The sequence below is a fragment of the Mytilus trossulus genome, chromosome 14 (assembly GCF_036588685.1).
Source record: "Mytilus trossulus isolate FHL-02 chromosome 14, PNRI_Mtr1.1.1.hap1, whole genome shotgun sequence".
In the NCBI taxonomy this organism is placed as follows: Eukaryota; Metazoa; Mollusca; class Bivalvia; order Mytilida; family Mytilidae; genus Mytilus; species Mytilus trossulus.
In genome coordinates, this window is record NC_086386.1 from 22,621,986 (window position 1) to 22,646,457 (window position 24,472).

At 32.7% G+C, this 24,472-nt stretch overlaps 3 protein-coding genes across 3 annotated transcripts in view; 2 read left to right on the forward strand and 1 right to left on the reverse strand.

Moving 5' to 3' along the window:
- Positions 1–8,319, forward strand: part of LOC134696721 (uncharacterized) — a 45,305-nt gene extending 36,986 nt beyond the window's left edge. The window contains exons 2-3 of the mRNA XM_063558645.1: positions 4,744–5,565; positions 6,746–8,319. Coding sequence (XP_063414715.1) covers positions 4,869–5,565; positions 6,746–7,725 — 1,677 coding nt within the window. The 5' untranslated portion in view covers positions 4,744–4,868 and the 3' untranslated portion in view covers positions 7,726–8,319. The remainder of the gene's footprint in view (positions 1–4,743; positions 5,566–6,745) is intronic.
- A 4,950-nt stretch (positions 8,320–13,269) lies between these two features.
- On the forward strand, positions 13,270–15,624 carry LOC134697591 (uncharacterized). Its single transcript, XM_063559875.1, has 2 exons — positions 13,270–13,348; positions 13,730–15,624. Exons 1-2 carry the CDS (start codon positions 13,270–13,272, stop codon positions 15,622–15,624), a joined length of 1,974 nt encoding a protein of 657 aa, XP_063415945.1.
- A 1,473-nt stretch (positions 15,625–17,097) lies between these two features.
- On the reverse strand, positions 17,098–21,835 carry LOC134697592 (monocarboxylate transporter 12-like). Its single transcript, XM_063559876.1, has 3 exons — positions 21,829–21,835; positions 17,579–17,963; positions 17,098–17,506 (listed from the first exon to the last, which is right to left on the reverse strand). Exons 1-3 carry the CDS (start codon positions 21,833–21,835, stop codon positions 17,098–17,100), a joined length of 801 nt encoding a protein of 266 aa, XP_063415946.1.
- Positions 21,836–24,472: the final 2,637 nt, after the last annotated feature.

Sequence of the window (24,472 nt, forward strand, 5' to 3'; positions counted from 1 at the left end):
ACATGGACAAGTTAACAGATAATCATTCACACTTCTTCCGTTTGAAGTACAAAAAGTAAATTGTCCAGCCAGATCGTTTCGTAATCTACCATTACATATAGTTAAACCCGTGTATATATGTTACAGTGCATTTTTATAATCAGGGATTATGTAGAATCACTGAAATCATTAGTAATTATATATAATCCCTGAAAATGACCAGTGATTTTACATAATTATTGAACATTTTAATAACTATTCTACATATTCCCTAATATGATTTCAGCTAGGGATTATCAATAATTTAAGGATCCTTTGTTAAACTTTGTTAAAAAATAAACATATTCCTTGCCAAATTAAATTATTCTGCTTTTAAACAAAGAGGATAATCTTAAAGATATATAGTAAATTATAGAAAAATGCAGTTTATTTTATTTCATATAGTTTATTAGTTAATGTATGTGGGTTCTACTTTGTAAACTGTTTTACATAAAATTATTGTCTAAATGTTCTATACATTTTTCAAGCGCAGGACATTTCAAATATGTCAAATATAATAAGCACTTTTATAAACTATTGAACTTGTCTGTACAGTGAGACTTCAGCAGTTGCCAAATTATATTATATGTCTAGTAGAGTTATATATATAGAACATCTTAAGAGTTCGGACAAAGGTAATCCTTCGTCAGCAAATCTTTTGTTTGTTACAGTCAGTAAAGGATTACTAGGACATTCAGAGCTTAGTATGTAAACTGGTCAAGTCGCTATGATATCAATAAGTTTTGTTTTAATAAATTTTGACAATATTCTGGTCTCAAAGCAAAATGTATAAATTCAGTTTAAGACAAGTTTCTAGAGACAACATCAAAAAACCAATGTCACAATGTCCATACATCATTAAGCAAAAAAAGAAATTCAATTAGTTAAGTCTGTGGCTGCTGTTTTTTTTTTCAAACTCATGTTCATAACAAAATTACTAGATTGATAAAAAAGGAATGCAACACTAACAGAATAAAAAGGGCAATCAATAGACAAAAGACAAATAAATAAAGAACAATACCTTGATCCTGAAAAATCAGGGCTACATCTGGTGGAAAACAGAACTTGTTTCTTGCAAGGCACTCGTTGTGAACACAATATGATATGGAGGCAAGCGTTTGGTTTTGAAATGTCCAACATCAGGCATTTGCCTTAATGTAGTCACGGCCCTGTTAAAATAAAAGTGAGGTACAGTTTCCTGAGACAATCTATCTCAAGTTATTAAAAAAAGTCAGGATAAACTAAAAAAAAAAAAAAAGAAGCAGGACCGGATAGAGTGAAAAATAAAAATGCAGGACAGAGATTACAACTAAAAAAAAATCCTAGCCCCCCCCCCCCCCCATAAAAATCAAATGGTAGCTCCCTAAATGAAACCAAATTTCAGACATTTCAAGTTAAATGAAACCAATTTTCAGACATTTCAAGTATATTAAAATATTAATTATACTTTTAATTTAAAAAAAAATTGGGAAGTGTTCCCGATTTAAAAAAAAAAATGGGGGAAAAATTGAATTTATGGTCTTTTCTTAAAAGCCAGCGTCAAATGGATATTCATGTTTCATGTTTAAATCCAGAGCTTGTTATTTTTGGTAAAGAAGATTATGGAACATTTGTTTTGTTTTGTCACGGTTGTTTGTTTTTTTGTTTTTTTGTCAAATGAACAAGAAAATTTAAACTGAGAGAAATTATGCAGCTAAATGTCATGATGATAAAACAGGCAGAACTAAGAGGTGGTTTTACTGAACACTTTATTTTTCTTTAAAAAAAAAAATGATTTGATATGTAAGGAAAAGTTTTTTTAAAGGTTGATATTGTGATAGAAGCAGATGTGATGCATATGTGATGCAAGGAAGCTATTAAACCAAGAGTTCCAAATGGTGAAGTTGAAATCATCCCTTCGTAAATTTTACGGACGCCATCACGAGTTGGTTGACCGTTATGGAATAACCGTTTCACAAATGATATCGGATATGTTCCTTGCGTTGTAACTACAATCCCCTTCCCTTTCATAAATGTGACCTACAGAATTAGACTATTTACCTGATTTGTAATCACATTAGCAACACGACGGGTGCCACATGTGGAGCAGGATCTGCTTACCCTTCCGGAGCACCTGAGATCACCCCTAGTTTTAAGTGGGGTTCGTGTTGTTTATTCCTGAGTTTTCTATGTTGTGTCATGAGTACTATTGTTTTTATACGACCGCAAAATTTGAAAATTTTTCGTCGTATATTGCTATCACGTTGGCGTCGTCGTCTGCGTCGTCGTCGTCGTCCGAATATTTTTTATTTTTCGCACTCTAACTTTAGTAAAAGTGATTAGAAATCTATAAAATGTTAACACAAGGTTTATGACCTCAAAAGGAAGGTTGGGATTGAAGTGGGAGTTTTGGTCTCAACATTTTAGGAATAAGGGGCCAAAAAAGGCCCAAATAAGCATTTTCTTGATTTTCGCACTACAATGTATAACTTTAGTTTAAGTTAATAGAAATCTATGAAATTTTGACACAAGGTTTATGACCACAAAAGAAAGGTTGGGATTGATTTTTGGAGTTTTGGTCCCAACAGTTTAGGAATTGGGGGTCAAAAAAGGGCCCAAATAAGCATTATTCTTGGTTTTTGCACAATAAATTTAGTTTAAGTTAATAGAAATCAATGAAATTTAAACGCAATGTTTATGACCACAAAAAGAATTTTGGTATTGATTTTGGGAGTTTTGGTCCAAACAGTTTAGGAATAAAGGGCCCAAAGGGTCCAAAATTAAACTTTCATCAAAAATTGAATAAATGGGGTTATTTGATATGCCAAATCTAACTGTGTATGTAGATTCTTAATTTTCGGTCCCGTTTTCAAATTGGTCTACATTAAGGTCCAAAGGGTCCAAAATTAAACTTAGTTTGATTTTAACAAAAATTGAATCCTTGGGGTTCTTTGGTATGCTGAATCTAAAAATGTACTTAGATTTTTTATTATTGGTCCAGTTTTCAAGTTGGTCCAAATCGGGTTCCAAAATTAAACTTTGTTTGATTTCATCAAAAATTGAATAATTGGGGTTCTTTGATATGCCAAATCTAACTGTGAATGTAGATTCTTAATTTTTGGTCCCGTTTTAAAATTGGTCTACATTAAAGTCCAAAGGGTCCAAAATTAAACTAAGTTTGATTTTAACAAAAATTGAATTCTTGGGCCTCTTTGATATGCTGAATCTAAACATGTACTTAGATTTTTGATTATGGGCCCAGTTTTCAAGTTGGTCCAAATCAGGATCCAAAATTATTATATTAAGTATTGTGCAATAGCAAGAAATTTTCAAATGCACAGTATTCAGCAATAGCAAGAAATCTTCAATTACACAGTATTGTGCAATAGCAAGAAATCTTCAATTGCACAGTATTGTGCAATAGCAAATATTTTCAATTGCACAGTACTGCACAATAGCAAGAAATATCTAATTGCACAATATTGTGCAATAGCAAGAAATTCCAATTGGATTTCAATTGGAGTTATCTTTCTTTGTCCAGAATAGTAGTTGAATCAACTTAAATCATTGTTTTATACAATATACAATGTATATTCACTTTTACTACCAACTGATAGATTAAAACAATCTTTACCATTCAGTGATAACAAGCACTTTTTTACATTTTAATATTTTATGATGTATTTAAATGAGTAGTTATTGTTGCAAACTTCATTAGAAATTTGAATTGAGATCAGTTTTGAAATAGGGGAAAGGGGGTTGTGAAAAAAAAATTGGGGGGTCAATTTTTTTCATTTAAGATTTCATAAATAAAAAGAAAATGTCTTCAAACAATTTTTTGAGAGGATTAATATTCAACAGCAAAGTGAGTTGCTCAAAGGCAAAAATTTTTTTTTAAGTTCATTAGATCACATTTATTCTGTGTCAGAAACCTATTCTGTGTCAGAAACCTATGCTGTGTCAAGTTTTTAATTACAATCCAAATTTAGAGTTGAATCCAGCTTGAATGTTGTGTCCATACTTGCCCCAACCGTTCAGGGTTCAACCTTTGCGGTCGTATAAAGCTGCGCACTGCGGAGCATCTGGTTCTGTTTGTCTTTATTCATTTTTATCCATGTAGTTGTCAGTTTGTTTTAGATTTATGAGTTTGACTGTCCCTTTGGTACATTGTATATTTCGTCCCTGTTTTATTTTAATACATATGTTACTTACACTGTCTAAATTAAATATTTAAAAAAAAAATGGGGTTATCATTTTGATATATAATTGTGCTTTCCATTTTACAATTTATGTTTATAATGATGTTTTAATATGATTTTATAGAATAAATTATTTGACTTAATTCATTCTTTATAAATAATACTATTTCTTCATTTCATTTATAATGTATTATAACCCCTCACGTTTTTTCTAGTGATTATATATAATCCCTAAACTAGCCAGTGATTCTACATAATCCCTGAAAATTTCAGGGATTCTACCTAATCACTGATTATACAAAGTCACTGTAACATATATTTGTCTTTCAGTTTTAAGAAAATCTCCAAATATGTAACTTTAAAAAAATTATACCTGAAATATTCAGATTAACGTAGAATGCTAAAAAATATAACCTTTAAACAAATCCTGCTACACGTGTAGCATCCGCCATCGTCGTGTTAACATCTACATATTATGCATGCACTAACCTATTTATTGTCTTTCCTAATGCTTTTTCTTCAGCATATATTTTTGCTTCATTTACAGAGATCCAAACAAATGACAAATCTACAGAAAATTGTGGATGCTCAAAGTATTTAGAAGGAGGATTTAAAGATGGTGTTTCAAAACAAAATATTTTAGATAATCTTGAAATAAGTATTTTGTATGGCATGTGTCCTCACGTTTTACAGAATCAGGGTTTTGCGCAGGTTACCAAGCGAGATGACGATTCGTATGTCGATACGGAAAATCACACAAGTATGCAACAAGACATTTTTGACTCACGGCAATTGAAAAGATGTGAGAAGAATTTTCCTCCATTTATAAAAAGAATGCGTAACTCAGTGAAACAGGCGGCTGGAGTTTACTGGACTCACTTGGCTATATTTTGTGGAAAGAATAAATTTATTGTATCCTTATTGAAATATTGCAAGAAAAAAATGTACGATGTACCTTTATTCACACTACTGCATAAATTGTCAGTACCTTTATTGTCCGTTTTGCATGAAAACTCCTCCATAATGTATGAAGTTGTATCGAACTACCCAAGATCTATAATAAGTGCTCCGATAAATTTCACCGTATATAAAAATAGAAAAGTGTTGAATTGTGATTATGGCGCATTTTCATTGGTTTTAGAGCTTACAATGTTCAACGATTTCAAAATCCTCTACAAGATTGTTCGTAACGATCAGTGTCTATTAAAAGAAGCGAACTTAAGCGGCATGGAGTTTTGTAATTTACTGAGTGACACAATGAATAACCTAATGATACACAAGCATGTAGATGACTTGGAATATCTACTTTCTGTAAAGAAATTGCCATTAGAGTCTTACGCATCTTTGTTTTATTTGATATACAAATCAGGTAATTTAAGTCTCGTCTTAGTATTGCGACTATATGATTCAAAACATGATCGTTTCAAATAGGTATTGTTATAAACTAAATGTAAGAAGACTTTGCAAGTGAGACAAAACTCCATTCAAGTCAAAACTTGTTAAAAGTAAACCATAATACGTAAAAGTAAAGCCTTCAACACGAAATCTAGGCTCACACTAAACAGCAAGTATTAAAATGCCTTACTAATGACAATATAAAATAAAATCACAAACACATAGAAAATTGAAAATGTAGAATGTGTCAAAGAGACAACAATACGACCATAGAAAAAACAACAGCAGAAGGTCACCAACATGTCTTCAATGTAGCGATAAACTCCCGCACCCGGAGGCGTCCTTCATCTGGCCCCTTAACAAATAAATACTAGTTCAGTGATAATGAACGTCATACTTATTTCCAAATTGTACACAAGAAACTAAAATTAAAATAATGCACGACTAACAAAGGCCAGAGACTCCTAACTTGGGACAGGCGCAAATATATATATATATATATACCGATGCCCGAGTGAAGTTAAAAACAGAAAGTTCCTAAGTAAATGGCAAAATCAGAAGCTCAAACACATCAAACGAAACCATTCGGACAGGAAAACTGATGTTTTAATCTTCATGTAAATGAAAACAACGAGAATCATGAATCATTCACGAACCACAACAACAAAGGCAACCATTGATCAACAGTTCCTGGCGCAGGGCAGAGGCAAACAAACGGGGCGGGTTTGAATGTGTTAGACGGCATTAACCTTCACCTTAACTTACACAGTATAATATTATAACACAGAAAGACGCACTATAAGGTATCAATTTAAATTGCTTAATCTGATCAAAGAGAAATATCAACAAATAAAATTGAGAATGGAAATGGGGAATTGTCAAATGGACAACAACGCGACGAATGAGCAGAAAAAAATACGTTTACCTTCCGAAAATAAAAACCTCTCCATTCGTACACATCAGATTGAAAAACATATTCATTACAGCACGATATGTTAAAGTGACTTTTTTTACTATATTAAAACTTATATCGAACAACTGATCATTATTTGCTTTCTCTATGACGTTTGCATTATTTAAATACACTGTATATATCACTTTTTGATATGATCTGACAATATTGATATATCAAATATTTCTTGTTTTTGTTTTAGATGCAAGGTCGATTTATTCAACCATATTCGACAAATCAGATTTCTGTTCCAGATTTCTATCTTGGAAAACGAAAGTAATTAAAAAAAAATCGAAGCTTTTGACGGCAATATTGTTTACTTCAATTCTGCATGGCGATACTGTTGCAATCAACAAATTTGTGGAATATGGGTTTAATGTAAATACAGAAGTTAACGAATGCAGTATTCTTGTCTGGGCAGAGCAGCTAAATTTCCCAGAAATTGTTGCGATACTTTTGAAGGCAGGTTCACGGCGTGTAGCCAATCGAATGTACAAGGAATTTCGAAATGTAATAATGACGTATGAAGATTATTACGCCAAATTAGCAGACCCAGAGTATAATCGTATATCTGTTCTCCATCGTTTATATGAAAATACCAACCCAAGCGTGTTTTTCTACACTAATCCAGCTATTCAGTCGTTAACTACCGCTGTTCCATCATTTCATGTCATGAAATATCTTCTTCTCCATGACAAAGGTTTAAGGAACATTGACGACTTTCTATTTATGTTGCCGTATTACAGCATATATGATTCACACATTTTTCATCTAATAATTAGATCTAATTCATCAATGCGACTTCAAGTCAGGGATATAGACAGAATAGTAGAGTTTAAATCACTGAGTTGCAATTTAGATAACGATGCATTATTTGAATTGCTGTCAGAAATAACTAATTATTCTCTGTCAACTAACGAAATAAAAGCTTTTGAAAAAAATACTTTAACCGAGCTACCTTGCCTACCAGTGAAAACGCTTAAAAGTTTTTGTAGAAACAAACTCCGACTGCACTATAGGGGATACCAACTTTTCAAGTGTTTAAATATTTTGAATGGAACAATTCCGTCATCTGTATGCAGTTTTCTTCTGAAGGAGGATGTTTTAAAGCTATTTTTATCAGTCAAACAATTAAATAGGATGGATGAAGACTCTAGTGATGCCGATAAATATTTTATATAAAACTTCAAAGGTATTGTCTTATTGTATTATGGAAACTCCTTTATTAAATGGCAAAATCAAAAGCTCGAACACGTCAAACGAATAGACCACTTTCGAGTTCATCCGTCACCGGCAAAAACTCGTCAATTATGCACGCCTTTATGACGTCATTTACCAGATAGAGGGGCTCGCCTGTATCCCTGCACTATTTACGTTCATCAAGCGTCTTAGTGATCGTCTTTGTGCAGGATAAACTAGAAATAATGGTTGCTATGTAGGTACTTACTGACAATTCCCTATTGACAGCAGTGTTGATTGTCTATTTTCAGAATTCAATTTGCCGAATAATTCGTACAATATAGAATTATAATTTTCCAACCACTCGCTCAACATTGGAAGGGAAGTGACGACGCCCCTAAACACACAGATGACGGTGATAAAGGCGCGTATAATGGACGAGTTTTTTCCGATGACGGATGAACTCGAAAGTGGTCTAATGACAACACATGTCATATTCCAAACTTGGTAAAGGCATTCCTTTATTAGAAAATGGTGACTAAACCTGGTTGTATAGTAAGCTTAATCTCTCACTGTTATAATAGACAGGCGCATTTACATCAACTACTAAAATGTGATTCACATCGGTGCAAAATCTATCATTTCTTCTACGTGTTCTAAACAATAACAGCAATTTGTATACGATTAAAGATTTTTGTTTTATTTCAAGATTGTTCATAAATATTTGGGCACTATTAGTTACAAAGTTTTCTAGTGACCCACAACGATATATTGGGTCAGTGTATCCCATACGGGGTCAGACTAAAGCTTGAATTCCCATATTGAGTTTCTGATCCATATATATATATATTATATAGTATTATGCCACTAGCAAAAAGTGTTACGAATTCATCCATTTAGACTAGTGGCCTATTTATTAAAGTGAGCAAGTCTTCAATATTAAGAACCTTATGTCCAATGTCTATACACAAAAAATCCAACAATAAAAACGTATGCATTTATTCAATTGTTCATATCAGCTATCATTCCACATCAGTTACTATTATGTTGTTAAAAATTGGCTATTTCTCCAAAAAAATGCTAAAATATATAGGAACTGTTCCCTTTGACACACAAATAGCAGAAACAAAGCTTTATATAAACTGTTATCTGTTTATTTTCGTGTAATGCATTATATATTCCTTGACAATCTGCTCTTGCAAAGAGGAATAAGACATACATGTAACACCACGCCGCCAAATATAACAAGAGCCCCAATAAAATGAAAAGGAATGTTGTAACTTCCGGTTTCATCATATAACCAACCTGAAAGTAATATTTTGTATATAACAACACGTTTAGGTGAATTTTAAGTTTGTCAATGAGCAAATGATCCGTTAAAAACTCAGACCGCAAAATGAAACACGACCAATGTTTTTAAGGGGGCTCGAGGGTATTTAAATGGTTTTTTTTATAGGAAATCGCTAAAATGTTTTTATAAATGAACTTTATCATAATATATCTAATGGAAAAAGGAAATTAAAAGAATGGTATCACCGTTCATTTAAGCTCTCAATCAGCCTCCGAAACAATCATACATTTTTGTTAATGTTCTGTTTTTTCTGATGAACTAATAGAATAAATAGAGGTAATATCGAAATAAAAAAAAACACTATTTTACAGAAATCGTTTAAATTTATATTTAGTTACTGTACAGTGTATTTGAAAACAGTACTAAAAAATATAGGTCACCGATGAGTTTAATAAGATATTTCAATCTTAATGCCAAAATATGGCATTTTTGCATCAAAGGGAGATAATTTGAAGCTTTTCAATGATATACACATTTTTGAAGTCATCTGGGGCCAGACCGAATCTATTGTTGTTATTGAAATATGTACCAGATCATAAAGTAATAACTAATAGTGTAATAAATAAAATTTGTAATGAAAAAACAAATGTTTAACTCTTTACTGAAATTTTTGTACCCGCTAGCCTCCTTAAGAACGAACAATTAATATTACTTTGTTAATATACTGATCGAGATTTTATTTTGGAGTTTGAGGTCTTTAATTACTAATTTAACGCTGCCAATGTTCACGTGCTTGTCTCATGTCAGAAACACCATCAGTATTTGCCGTATGTCATATCTTGAGGAATTTCGTTCTTTGAAGAATTGGTTGTTTAAGTCAGACAGTTTCTGTTGAATTTATACACATTTTTAGGCTTGAAATAGTGTATAGACTATCAATTATTTAAAACTGTATGTTACCATCTAGAGTATCATTCCTGTCGTTGTATTGTCATAACATTGACGTATACTCACATATCTTGTATTCATACCAACTGTACATGTATGTTCGATTTTGCAAATCCTGACGGATCACCTTATAGTTCTAAAAATATCATTTAAAAAACTTGATTTTGATGATTTCATTATTTTGCGATCGCCGTTGGTTTCAGCTTCAAGTTTGTATAATACACTTGTCTTGTTTGTACATTTTAATTTCGAATTAACCATCTAAATATTGCTAATGAGAAAAATATCTCAGCGGGTCAATCAACTGCATTGTTCATTCTTTAGTGCTTGTAACATTTTTTCAATTTTATTTCAAATCTTTATTTTTTTACACGGTATATCGATAAATAAATTTCTTTTTCGTTTAGCTTTTTTTATTGACGAATACCCGTTTTTATAGATATTATACATGTTATACACGTAACTCTTACCACATAAAGGTGGACCTATGAAAGTTGCAATTCCCTGAAACATCATTAGCAGTCCCAATGCTTTATTTAAACGTTCTAATCCTAGGAGGTCAACCAGTATTACAGCATTCAAACTAATAAATACACCTACATTGAAATTATTCATTATTTTACTAACATTTAAATTATACAAAACGTCTGTTTTTATTTGTATTATAAGCAGCACCATTCTTTTTAAAATGTATAAGGAAATAACCTAAGGAAACATCAATATGATAAAATACATAAAGGAAACAGTAGTATATACCAGTTTAACGCTGTTCAAAACAAAGCCGGGCTACAACTGAGAAAAAACGCATCAAATATAAGAGGAGAACAAAAACACAAAAGAGACACAACATTAAGATGTAAAACACATAGAAACGAACTATAATATAACAATGGCCATTTCCCGGACTTGGTACAGGACATTTTTAGAAAAAAAGGTGGATTGAACCTGGTTTTGTTGAATGCCAAACCTCCTGCTTTAATGGCAATGTTAAATATAACATTAAAATGACTACATTACATGACATGACTATAATACAAATAAATTGAAAAACATATAGGACAGGGAAACACACGAATAATAGCTTTCAAAAGGTACCAGATTTTAAATTTAATACGCCAGGCGTGTGTTCTGTCCACACAAGACTAACCAGTGACGCTCAGATGAAAAAAGTTCAAAAGTCAAAACAAGAACAATGTTGAAGGGCACTGAGGACTAAAAGTTTCAATACGGCTATAGGTTTCTGCCTTGGATAAGAACATTCTTATTATGTAGAATAATTCATACTTTTGCAAACAGTATATCTTTTAAAATGACTATATAATGGATATACACGATAAAAGATATACAGTCATGACAAAACCGAAGTGTTGACTAACTTCCGAATTAAAACGGATAAAATACAAAAAACAATCGAGTTAGCAAAAGCCTCAACACACAAATTGATTTCACATTTGAAATTCTTAATAAACCACAAAGTGAAGTCGCATTTGAATTTCTAAAAATATTTCCCAAAAATAAGATAGAATTAGGACTGAATCAAGATTAAATTTGTAATTCTGATATAACATTTATTAATAAATAAATTTGGTGTATTAACTGTCTTCTGATTGGTTTAAATTATTAGTTTTATTTTCAATGTTGTCAATTTTGATGGCGACACGCCCACTCTGACGTTGTGTATTCGTGCGCCAACATGTGTGTACGTTATTATTGTTAATATGAATAATACAAAAAGTTCTTTGAAACTTATTTTTGATAGAAATTTATTTATAATGAATGGCAATAATTTATTTTGATTTTATTGAACCATAAAACTAATTTTTGACTCTTCACATTTTACATAATCCGCTTCGCGGATTATTCAATGTGAAGAGTCAAAAATTAGTTTTATGGTTCAATAAATTCAAAATAAATAATAGCCATTCATTAAATAACAATGTAAACTAAAATAGTTATTAATATCAAATTGTAAAAGTGATTAAAAAAATTAACTGTATTATCCAGCGATGTTGGTGTTTCTTCTGAATCAGACTGTAAACCAAATATATCGTTTAAATTTCGTTGAAGCAAACTAAAATCTAATAAACAGAGGGTGGTTAATGAACTTTAATACAAGACACGAATACATGTATTACTGAAAAAATAAGATTTACAACTAATTACGTTAAAACATTTTATAAAATCCGATGAGAATAACAAATATAACATTAAAACTAAAAACATGAATTTTGGATAAAAAAAAAAGTACCGTGACACGTCGTATAGCAATGCGAATTCCCACTCAGCAAAACCGTCGGGAATAGATGAAAAAGGGATACAAGGTTAAAGGAAAAGAAAGAACGTAGCAATGATCAGGAACGAGAGAAATGTCTTTGTGTGATCAATCATTCAATCTTTTGGTTTCGTTCTTGTGCTGCTATAAACATTATGTTTTTCTGTTATATGCTGGTAATTAAAACCTTGTCTAAACTTTACTAGTTCTTTTAGACTCGGAATGTTATAAAATAACACATGCGAATTAATCTATATGAAGAATGTGAGTTTGTTTCATTTATTATTGAATACTAATATTTCATCGCTCGGGATACATACATTGAATATAAATGCCTAACCCATGGTTAAATGAAAACAAATATTCGGCTGCCATTATAACTTCTAAGCAATCAACGCATTCCCCTGTTTTGATTTCGAAAGATCTTATACCTTTTTCTTTTTTGGAGGGCTTTCTTTTTCAGTCTACACTTATGGAAAACGTTGAAGTTGAAGCCACTGTACATACGGAAAATTCTAACACTCTACCAAAAAGTACATGCAACGAATCAAGAAAGCGTAATATATCTGAGCTATCTGATATTGACTCTAATTTGGAGAAAATTAAGTATGAAAATAAAAAAACAGAGAAATTGTATCGAAAACAACCGTCCTAACGTAAATGACGAATCACTCAATGAACTTGACATTAAATCACTTGTAATTGGGCTTTCGCTAGAATTGAAGTCCGCTGTCTCTACACTATCCCAACAAATGACAGATTTAGAAAATAGGCTTGAAGTAAAGATTACTGAGAAGTTAGTTTCGGTGATGGACCGGAAATTCGATAGCAAAATAGACCACTTTAAGAGCGAAATTAGAACTGAACTTGACACTATGAAAAACAAACTTAACTCGGTGGAAAAAACGTATGCATCCGTCGTGAAATCAAAAAACTTGGACACAATTGATAGAGGGAAAAATTTGATCATTAAAATGTTACCCAATGATAAAAATGAAACACCCAACAATAACTGCTTAAAAACAATGTGATTTCCATGATCAGAGATGGACTTAAGCTAAGAGACGTAAAAGTGGAAAAAGTGGAAAGAAAGCAATCAAATGGTCCCCGTCCAGGTGTAGTAGTGGTAAGATTAAATTCAAAACAAGACAAAACAACAGTTTTGGAAAAGAAAATGGAACTCAGAAAAACACAAAAATATAGAAACGTGTATATTGAGAGTGATGTTGCATACGAGACAAGGGTCCAAAACTCTAATATGCGCACTATACTTCAAGAAATTGGAAAAATGAACGACTACAAAATTTTGCAAGGAAAGCTAGTGAAAAACTTTCAAAGAAATCATAACCCATACAAAAGAACATAGGAACTAACGCTTGGTGTATGGAATGTTGGCGGGTGGTCACAACACACTGACAGTGAAAATTATAAATTTAGACATTGTGTTTTAGAACAACTGAACTTTGATATATTCTGTGTGTGTGAAACTTTTTTAGTTGGAAACAACAAATTTGATATAGACGGTTATACATTCTATGGACATAACAGACTGACTAAGCATCATAAAGCGAAGCGTGGCTCGGGTGGAGTTGGAATATTTGTAAAAAGTAGTATTGAAGAGAAATATAAGGTTAACATTTTAGATAAAACCGCCAAAGGCATTCTTTGGCTTAAATTCGATAATGAACAGGAAACTTTTTGTGTATGTGTGTGTTATTTACCACCAAAAGGCTCAAGCCGCTCAAACGACCCTGAACAGTTTTATGTAGATCTTACTAATCAGGTATATATGTATCAGAACATTGGACAAATGTATATAGTAGGTGATTTCAACTCAAGATGCTCAGACATTTCAGATTTCATTGAAGGAGTTGATGATGTAACACCAAGAGAGGTGATTGATTATAGTTCAAATACGAATGGTGATTTATTAATAGATTTCCTAGTCGACTGTAATTTATGCATGCTCAATGGAAGAAAAGGAAAACAAGATTTTACGTGTATATCGAAACGAGGTAAATCAGTGGTCGACTTCATAATAACAACCCATGAAAACATTCATATGTGCACTGACTTTGATGTTAAAATCATGTCTGATATTACCAACGAATTAGAATTGCAAGACATGAACCAAATACCTGACCACTCGGTACTTACAGTTTCTATCAAGAGAGAATCGGCTAATCAACAAGATAAAACACCACTAGCGTCTTACTCCGATATTCAAAAACTTCCTAGTAAACCGAGATCTCGGACCATACCAAACGAATTTTTAAATGACGATACGGTACGAGTAAAAATAGAACAAGTCATTCAAAACATCGAAAATAATTTAACTGTGAAACAAGACGTCGATGCTGCCTACGGTTGTTTTGTTGAACTTATTTCTGATGAAGTGAAATCCAAGATAGGTGAAAAATCAGAAGGAGATAACCAATACAGGAAGGCAAAAGGAAAATCAAGATACAAACCATATTGGAACGATAATCTCAAATTACTGTGGGATAAAACCTGCGAACACGAAAAAGTATGGCTGAAATGGAAAGGATGTGGTACCAAAAAGAAACGTGTGCGAGAACAATTTCTTACATCGAGAAATGCGTTCGATAAACTTTTGAGGAAAGAAAAACGAAGTTATCAATTGCGACAACAACAAGAGTTACTGAATCTTTCGACAGAGAACAACACAAGAGACTTTTGGAAGAAAATTGGTAAATTAGGAATAGCGAATGACAGGCGTTCTTCAGAAGGTAATGTGTGTAAAGATATTAAAACAGTATATGACACATGGAAATGCAAGTATGAGCATTTATTCAATGTAACTGATAGTAAGTACGACGAAGACTTGCTATGTACTGTCCAACATCAACTAGAAAATGAAATAATAAATCTTTCAGGAAAGGATTCAGAAATCTTAAATAATGATGTTTCGTATGATGACGTTGGGAAGGCTGTTTATCGAGCAAAACTTAATAAAGCCGGCGGGCTCGACCAAATATGTGCCGAATTTCTTCGTAACAACTCGTGTGTGAATATTCTATTCAAGATCATAAAGTTTGCATTTGACAATGGAGTTGTGCCTGCGACATGGAACAACATACTCATTAATCCAATATTAAAACCAGACAAAGATTATCGTGATCCTTTAGGTTATCGAGGGATAGCTCTGATGTCAATTCCCTGTAAGATATATGCAGATATTCTTAACACACGTTTATCATCCTGGTTAGAAGAAAATAACATCTTAGCCGATGAACAAAACGGCTTTAGAAAAGATCGTGGTTGCATTGAACATTTATATTCTCTAACAAGTATTATAACTAATAGAAAAATCGAAAGACTATCAACGTTTGCTTGTTTCATCGATGCCAAAAAGCCTTTGATTCTGTAAATAGAGAGATGATGTGGTTTAAACTGATGTCAATAGGCATAAATGGAAAGTTTCTAAAAGGACTACAGTCGCTATATGTAGAAGTTCGCTATGCTGTTAAAGTAAACGGCCATATGACCGATATGTTTGGCGTTAATATGGGCATAAAACAAGGCTGCAAAATATCACCATCATTATTCTCTGTGTATGTAAACGATCTAGTCGATGAAATAAACAATCTGAATCTTGGTATCCCGATCAATGAGTCGTGCATTTTGTCTATCCTGTTATACGCTGACGACATTGTTTTACTAGCACCAGATGCAGAATCCCTTCAAATGATGTTAAATGTAGTCGGCAACTGGTGTTCAAAATGGAGATTAAGTTTAAATTTTGAAAAGACAAAAATAATACATTTTCGATGTCCCGCATCTCCTCGATCGAACTTTAACTTTCTTTTTGGAGACACAATTATTGATTATTGCAGTAAATATCGATATTTAGGATTGTGGCTTGATGAACATCTAAATTGGAAATTTACAGTGAGGGAAATAAGAAAGTCGGCCAGTAGAGCTCTCTCCGCACTTTATACAAAGTTCATTTCATGTGGCGGAATGGACTATGACATATTTATAAAACTATATGAAAGCCTTGTAAATATGACAATCCGACAAAAAGTTAATATTATAAAAGACAAGTTAAACACTATGGATGCTGAAAATTGGCTACGCGATTTGCATAACGATCGAAACTGTGAAAATGGAAATAAACTTAGGACGTTCAGACAGTATAAAAGTAATCTTCAGCCAAGCAGTTATGTGAAATCCGTCAAGTTTAGAGACTATCGTAGAACTTTATCAAACTTTCGTTGTGGTTCATTACCACTCGCCATTGAAACAGGACGTTACACCAAGCCAGTTACACTTTTAAATGAAAGAATTTGTCAGTTTTGTGATGGAAATACGATTGAAACTGAACAACATTTTTGAATGAACTGTAATTTTTATTCGGACTTGAGAGAGGAACTTTTAAATTCACCCTTTTTATCAAACTATGTTTTTATAATCTTGAGTGTAGAAGAGAAATTTAATAATATTATAAGCTGTGATGAAATTCAATTTTTGTTAGCTAAAACATTGCATTTGATGTTTAAGAGGAGAATAAATTTATAACTTTTAAAGAACTTAAATTTTTAATTATTATTTATTTGCATATTATTAAAGATTTTTAAATCAATTCTACCCTTTTTGTACTTTTAAGTTAAAAATTGTTGATCTACGAATTAATTGTTTTGTATTTTTAAATTTTACTTTTGAAAAATGTATTAAATTGTGTATGCATTTAATGTGCATGAGGTAAAAGTGTCTCATATGTCTTTTAAGGCAGGAATCTAATATATTTTTATGCTGTTTTTATCTGATGTATAATATATTATGTATAATGTTAGATTGTGACACTGTAATAAACTAATTACTTACTTACTTACTTACTTGTTTATTCAAACGCCTTTGTAGTTCCAAGCAAAAAACGACTCTTGAATAAGAAGAATACATACTCACCTATAAACATTCCGTAAACAGATGCGTAACTCATAAGATAAACTTTACTATCATTAAAGGGATTCATAACGTTCGCGGTGCCACAAATAACCAGTGATGTACTGTAAAGCAAAAGACGATTTACACCCTTCCTGTCTGCAATCCATCCGAATAAAATACGCCCAAATGTATTGGAAATACCAATAACGGAAAGAAGAAATGCACTGTCCAACTTGTTCATACCTTTTTCTTCAGCCCGATCTGGCAAATACACATATGGTGCATTAAAACCAAGGCATGTGCAGCAATTCGATACAACAAAAATGGTAAATATTGGATGTCTTAATAACCCAAAATCAAAATGTCTAGAAATAAAACTCAAAATTGTATTTTTTGTAGATTTCGATTGTGTTTTTATTTCTTGTTTTGATGTGTGTACGTCATCTTCATGGCTTGTATTTTCATCAATAGTACAACTTTTATCACTTGGGGTAAAATTTTCTTTTATGTATATTAACTTATCGTCACATCGTAATAAATCAATTGCTTCTCCTTTGATTTCAGATTTTTCGGTCGTACTCTGCTTTAGCATCGGTCGAAAGAAAGCGCCACAGACAATAATGTTCAATATAAATCCTGCTTCTATCAAAAGAGTACCTCGCCAGCCATACTCTTCAATAAGAATACGCACAATTGGAGCGAATACAAATGTTCCTACTCCCGAACCACTCAAAGATATACCCATAGCAAATGATCTTCTCTTTTCAAAATGTTGCCCAACACATACTAATGTTGATAAATAAATACCACCAAATCCTAAACCTTCAAAAATATAAGAGTTATATTCAAACAAACAGGTTTTTGTTTATTAAGCTTGACTCCTCATATTGAAGCATTGCAATAAAAATATTTTTTTATATTTTGCAATGTAACTTTGTTCTTTTATTTCAACTTTTACCATTTCAAAACATTCTTAGGACGAATGGTAGCACATACTGTTCTTTAGCACGAACTATACAAGTAAAAAGTAAAATAACAAAACTACTAGACTCCGTTGAAAATTCAAAACTAAAAGTCCGTTTACTAACTAATTAACAAAATAAAAGTACATATGAATCAAACGATTGGATACCAACTTTCATATTTGACTTGGGACAGACATTTGCCTATGCCCGCGTCACACTGTCCCGATTTTTATATACGATGGACACTCGAATGCGAAAATTGTAAGTTCGTACGAAGTTGGTTCCGATCTCGTTAAAATACCAAAAAGTGACAGAAGCAAGTACAATGAATAACGAAGTCTATACGATGGTGCCGAAATTATATACGATAGCAAAAGATGGACATCAGAAGGTTAACCGAAGACGGGTATATTAAGCTTCATATCTCAGCCGAAGCCTGCACGATGGATCACGAAGGCTACACGATGGAGTACGAAGGCTACACGATGGATAACGATGATGGCGCGATGGCCATACGATGTCTAAAAGACGTCGTGTACAGCTTGCGATGCATATGCCGAAGGCATAATACACATAATAATAGCATAATACACAGGAAATTGTAATTGGTTGCTCTTTTTTTATCTGCTGGTTATAAAGACAATTTCAAAGGTATTTCTAGTTACTGAATGTTTGGTTGTTTTCTAAACAGATAGTTTATGTATCAAATATGCATATTCAATTTACCATTTTCTGCATGTGTCATTATATGATATACAAATATAGTGTCCATATTTGTCCCCAATATGTTACATACGAGGGGATGCCACCCTCGGCATTGCCTTGTTTAAACTGTAAAATGTGTGCACTAGTCTGAAAAATCACCTATAACTATGTCCATGTTTACTGATCTATCTCAAAGGTAAGGTAACGGGTTCGTTGATTCCTTTTATTCAAAAGGAGCTTTTTCCAGGAGAATATCATAATAATATAGACAAAAGGAAGGATGTGGGGAAAGCAACAAATGCGGCAAAATATGACATATAGAAAACAAAATGGTTATGGAGTAAATATTCGTGTTACAACAACTCAAACGATACATAAAAAATCAGATTTATTAAGAAAAAGTTGGTTTCCCTATTTACGTGTACCTGTACGAGGCGCGTTTATGATTTTCATTATGTGACTTGATATGAAAAATTGACAAAAAATAATATTTTACTTGTAAAAGTAAATCCTGAGCCTGTAGTAGCTGCTCTTCTTGTTCCATTTGAATTAAGAGAAACAACGCTCTCACCTTTCTTGTTCTCATAGAATCATATGATATGATCTCCAGGTTTTGTGAACGTCTTTCCTCACTGTCGTATTAGACTGACCAGTGCATATCGCGCATGGCACTTAAATGAATTTTAGTGCGAAAATTATCTTACATTTAGCTGAATTTATTGCCGTCGTAGTTCCATCTTGTCGCCTTCGTACTTTTATTCGATGACAACACGACCGGATTACAAGGTCTTCACTGTTGCCATCGTAAGACCTTCGGGTAGCTTCGTGATTCATTCGTGTAGACATCGTAATGTCAAAACTGCCTGATGGAAACGATGGAAACACGAATACAATACGATGTTCAAAGATGCATTCCCGGTGACATCACGATGGTGAGGATGGTGATACGAACTCAATACGAACCCTCAACATCGGGCGCACCTTTGGGATTTTTTAAACATGTTAAAAAATTTAGAACCCTTCCCGAAGTTGTCCCCGAAGGAGAGAAAAAGTGGTCGATGATTGAAGATGGTTAAAGATGGCACTACGAATAGCCCGATCTGGATACAATCAGTTCCGATTTTGAAAATTTCCATAATCGTGTTGCCATCGGCGTAAAAATCGGTACAGTGTGACGCGGGCATTAGGAAGAAAACTGTAGATTAAACTTGGTCTTATAGCTAAAGAACGCAATTAAGACAATATAGATATGTTCCGGACCATATGAGTATTTGGACCATACGCGTATGGTCATGACCATATGCGTATACTCATATGGTCCGACCATACGCGTATGGTCCGACCGTACGCGTATGGTCGGACCATATGAGTATATACTCGTTTGGTTATAAACGGGCCGGACCATATGAGTATTTGGACCATATAGGTATATTTTTCTATAATATGCGTGAGAAAACTCTATAAAATAGCAATGATTGATACATGCAATTGTATTATTTACAATTCAAATAACATTACATTTGTGTGTCAAAGCTAGTTTTCTCACATCATCATGCGTAGGGTGACACATACGTCAACATGGTACCGTAGCTTTTCTTGGGTCCTGGGTCATTCCGATGTGTCTACGGTGAAAACCCTCTAGATATCCAATATCGTAAAATGACTGAGGTACATCATATCACCAGACAACTTTAAATGATAAACTAGTGTCCTTGCTGGTGACGTCATTCATATTTTTAAAACAAAACACGTATACATATTAAAGTATAAAAAATTATGAATATTGCACTGCTAATGCTAATTATATTAGGTTTCAAAAGTAAGCAATTTATTAGATTCTCCATCCTGTCAACTTTTACATCAGGTTACAGTAAAACAGCTCATTAAAGTATTTTTGGAAATTAACTTCAAAGGTCGACATTTTCCCATTCACTCGTAATAACATAGCGGTAATGAAAAAAAATGTGCTGACTATAATTTTGACTAGTGATGAAATTTACTGTTTGAAACTGCTTATTTTATTTTGTTATTATGAGGATTACTAAATTGAATGAAAAAAATACCTTTGGTAGTGTCTTTTTAATGACGGAACAACTAAAATGTTTATAAAAAGAGGTAAGCATTAATGTACCTGTTAATTACTCCGACCATACGCGTATGGTCCGACCATACGCGTATGGTCGGACCATATGAGTATATACCCATATGGTCATGACCATACGCGTATGGTCCAAATACTCATATGGTCCGGAACAGATATAATAAACCTTGTTTGTCATTTCCCAGAAGAGACTTCTTTCAAAATGCCTGCCCTATAAAAATATAACATTAGTTCTGGTACACCATACACATCCTCATTATTCCAAGTTGCTCTCTAGAATAAAGCTTGAAATTTTTTAAAAATATCAATGCTGTTAAATACATTAAGTTTTTATTGTCTTGAATTAGAAAAAAGTTGGAAATAGAAAGGAAAACATATAGATATTTCCATTCTTTCCGTTTTCCTGTTGAAAGAGGGTCCTGGAAAGGTCTTATTTTCAACTGAAATTTAATGTATAATAGGTATACCAATCTCAATTCAAAGTCATAATCGGGTAATGTTTAATTCCAATAAAACTATTTGATCAACATGGCCTATGCACAAAGTAAGTGGTATCAGTGGCCAAGTGGTCCAAGTTGTCAAACCACTGTTTCAACATCCTATCAACACCGGGGCTGTGAATTCGAACCTCACCCGTGACAGGTGCTCTTGACTCATTATTTATTTGAATATAAGTGTTACTTTTTCACCACAGCCGGGTCTCTCCGGGCACTCTGGCTTCCTCCACTACAGACCGATTGCCAAAAAATACTAAACGCACTCTGTTGATGAAAGTGGCGTAAAGATTAAATCATTCATCAGTCAAATGTTGGCTATAAGCGACATACATAACTTAAAAAACATACATACACAAACAGAAAGTAATGATGCTATCATTTATGTGTAAAACATACAATACTTTTTGTCTTTCATTTACCTGCCATAATTCCAAGGGAACAGTACAAGTGATACACACTGTTAGCAAAACAACTGAGTAAAAATCCAGTGGCAGATAGAAGAGCCCCAATTATACATACTAGTCGGCACCCACAAAGATTTGTCAAAGCACCGGTAATTGGACCTTAAAATTAAATATAAATACATATAGATATAAAATCCTTCTTCGCGCGACTTTATATTCTCACGCATTTACCTCATTGAACTTAACTTACCGTTCATTTAATTGTAGACCCAATAATTTTTTTTACAAGATTTGCATACAACCAACTAAGGCATGCAGTAGATAATCCTTCTTTTATTCAAAACTACATAGAAACAGCAAGATACTGTTAGTATATTAAGCTTAATGCTTCTACAGCAAAACACAACATGACTTGTATGTGCCTTAACCAAGTCAAGGGCTTGTAATATACAGTGGTAGTTGTATTAAATATTTGCTATCTTTTATTTTCTTGTACAATGTACATTGATCAGTCGTATTTTTGCTCGTTTGATTTTGTCTACATTTGTGAATACGAGTTTTTTTTTATAAATGACGATGCGGTGTTTGTTTTGATTGATGTTGAAGACAGTACGATGTTAATTTCTGTGACAATTGGTCACTTGTCACTTGGGTAAAGCTGATGACCGTTACTGCATTCACGGTCATCCCAAGATGTCAGACGAAAAATTAGGTCAGTTTCTGTATTGTCTGTTAAAGTGTTTCTATATCATTTTCTTTACAAATCATACATTGAAACGATGTAAATTTATAAAAGAATCACTCGGAAATCACTAATTACTTCCGAGAAATGTGCATGAAACGAGAAATTCGATTTAAAAAAATCGTTAAGATGACCGTAAATCCTAATCAAAATATTTTCAAGATGACCGTAACATAAAACAAGGATGACCGTGATTGGTAATAAGATGACTGTAACTTGTAAAGGATGACCATAATTTGTAAAGACTGACTGTAATTTATATAGGACGACCGTAACTTTTATAGTCAGCACTTCGGTGTTGACATGACTATCAATTATGTGGTCATTTTTATAAATTTCCTGAATATAAAACTTTGAATTTTCGAAAAACTAAGGATTTCCTATCCCAGGAATAGATTACCTTAGCCGTGTTTGGCACAACTTTTTGGAATTTTGGATCATCAATGCTCTTCAACTTCGTACTTGTTTGGCTTTATAAATGTTTAGATATGAGCGTCACTGATAAGTCTTATGTAGACTAAACGCGCGTCTGGCGTACTAAACTATAATCCTGGTACCTTTGATAACGTTTTTTATAGGATGACCACCAATTCTAAGAAATATCCGTATTGTTGTATTCAAAGCTTTTTTGTTGAGTTTATCAATCTCATTAGGGGATCAGTTAGCGGATATAAATATGTTTCATAAATTTCCTTTTTTAAACTATAATATAATTGGCCGTATTTTTGATTTATGACAATGATAGTAAATTGCATATTTTCTCGTAAACAATGAAATATTTATTGATAACGACATTAAAATTTTAACACAAATTGACAGCGATACGATGAAAATTTGAAAAACTAGTGCACGGATGCCTCATCTACACTATCATTTTCTATGTTTAGTTTAACTGTGAAAATGGGATAAAACTGTAATATGACATTAGAATTAAAAAGATCATACCATAGGGAAAATGTGTACTAAGTTTCAATTTTATTTAACTTAAAGCTGGACAAACGGACAAACAAACAGACTAACGGACGAAGTACGCACAGACCAGAAAAACAATGTCAATAAATGGAGCATTAAACACTTAATAATACATACGAATATTTGGTAATCGAGCCCATGTGTATTGTTCCAGAGGAAACAGATCAAAATCTTAATTTGTCTTGATACATGTGATATTGAGGCGAAAACACTTTGAAATAGAACTAAATAATCGAAGCTCTAAGTCTTTGTTTATCGAGAAAACGATAAATGTTTACTGTAAAGTTTGATATAGTAACAAAATTCTAAAAAGTTAATAGAAACTAATAAAACGACATTTTTCTTCTCAATTACGAAGTTTATTATTTTAAAAACACCATTTGCATAAGTTTTTAATGTATCTATTACATAGTTATGCAAAACAATAAGATATAAATATCAAGTCGACGACTTGGGTACCGTTGGATGTAGAAAATGCATACCCTCCGATTTTTTTGATTTTTTTTTTACCACGGACGGAGAACATTTCAATCTTTTTGTTCAGAAATATTCGTGTCTGCCTATCGATTATTTGAATCAAGAAAAAAATCCCCAAAATAGTTAACGATTGTATCGAAAAGAGAAAATCGAGTGCACCTTTTTATGTTAGGGCATGTTTGGGGTGTATATTTTGTCTTTTAAACGTACAAAGCAAGAGTATTTGATATAGCATCCCGCTTCAGATTCTATCATTTTTATATATCAAAGCTACAGGTTGACTTTATAAAGTAAAACAAAAATGACAGTACGAAAAGATGAAATACATGGGTCAAGTGAAATACCTATCTAATGAATCACAAAAAACAGAGTAGGTGTGTTCGAATAGCTATTTTTTTCGACAGTCTTTTAATTTGGATGATGAAAATGGATATCTTCGAAAAGATATGATTTTCTTGTGTGTGATAA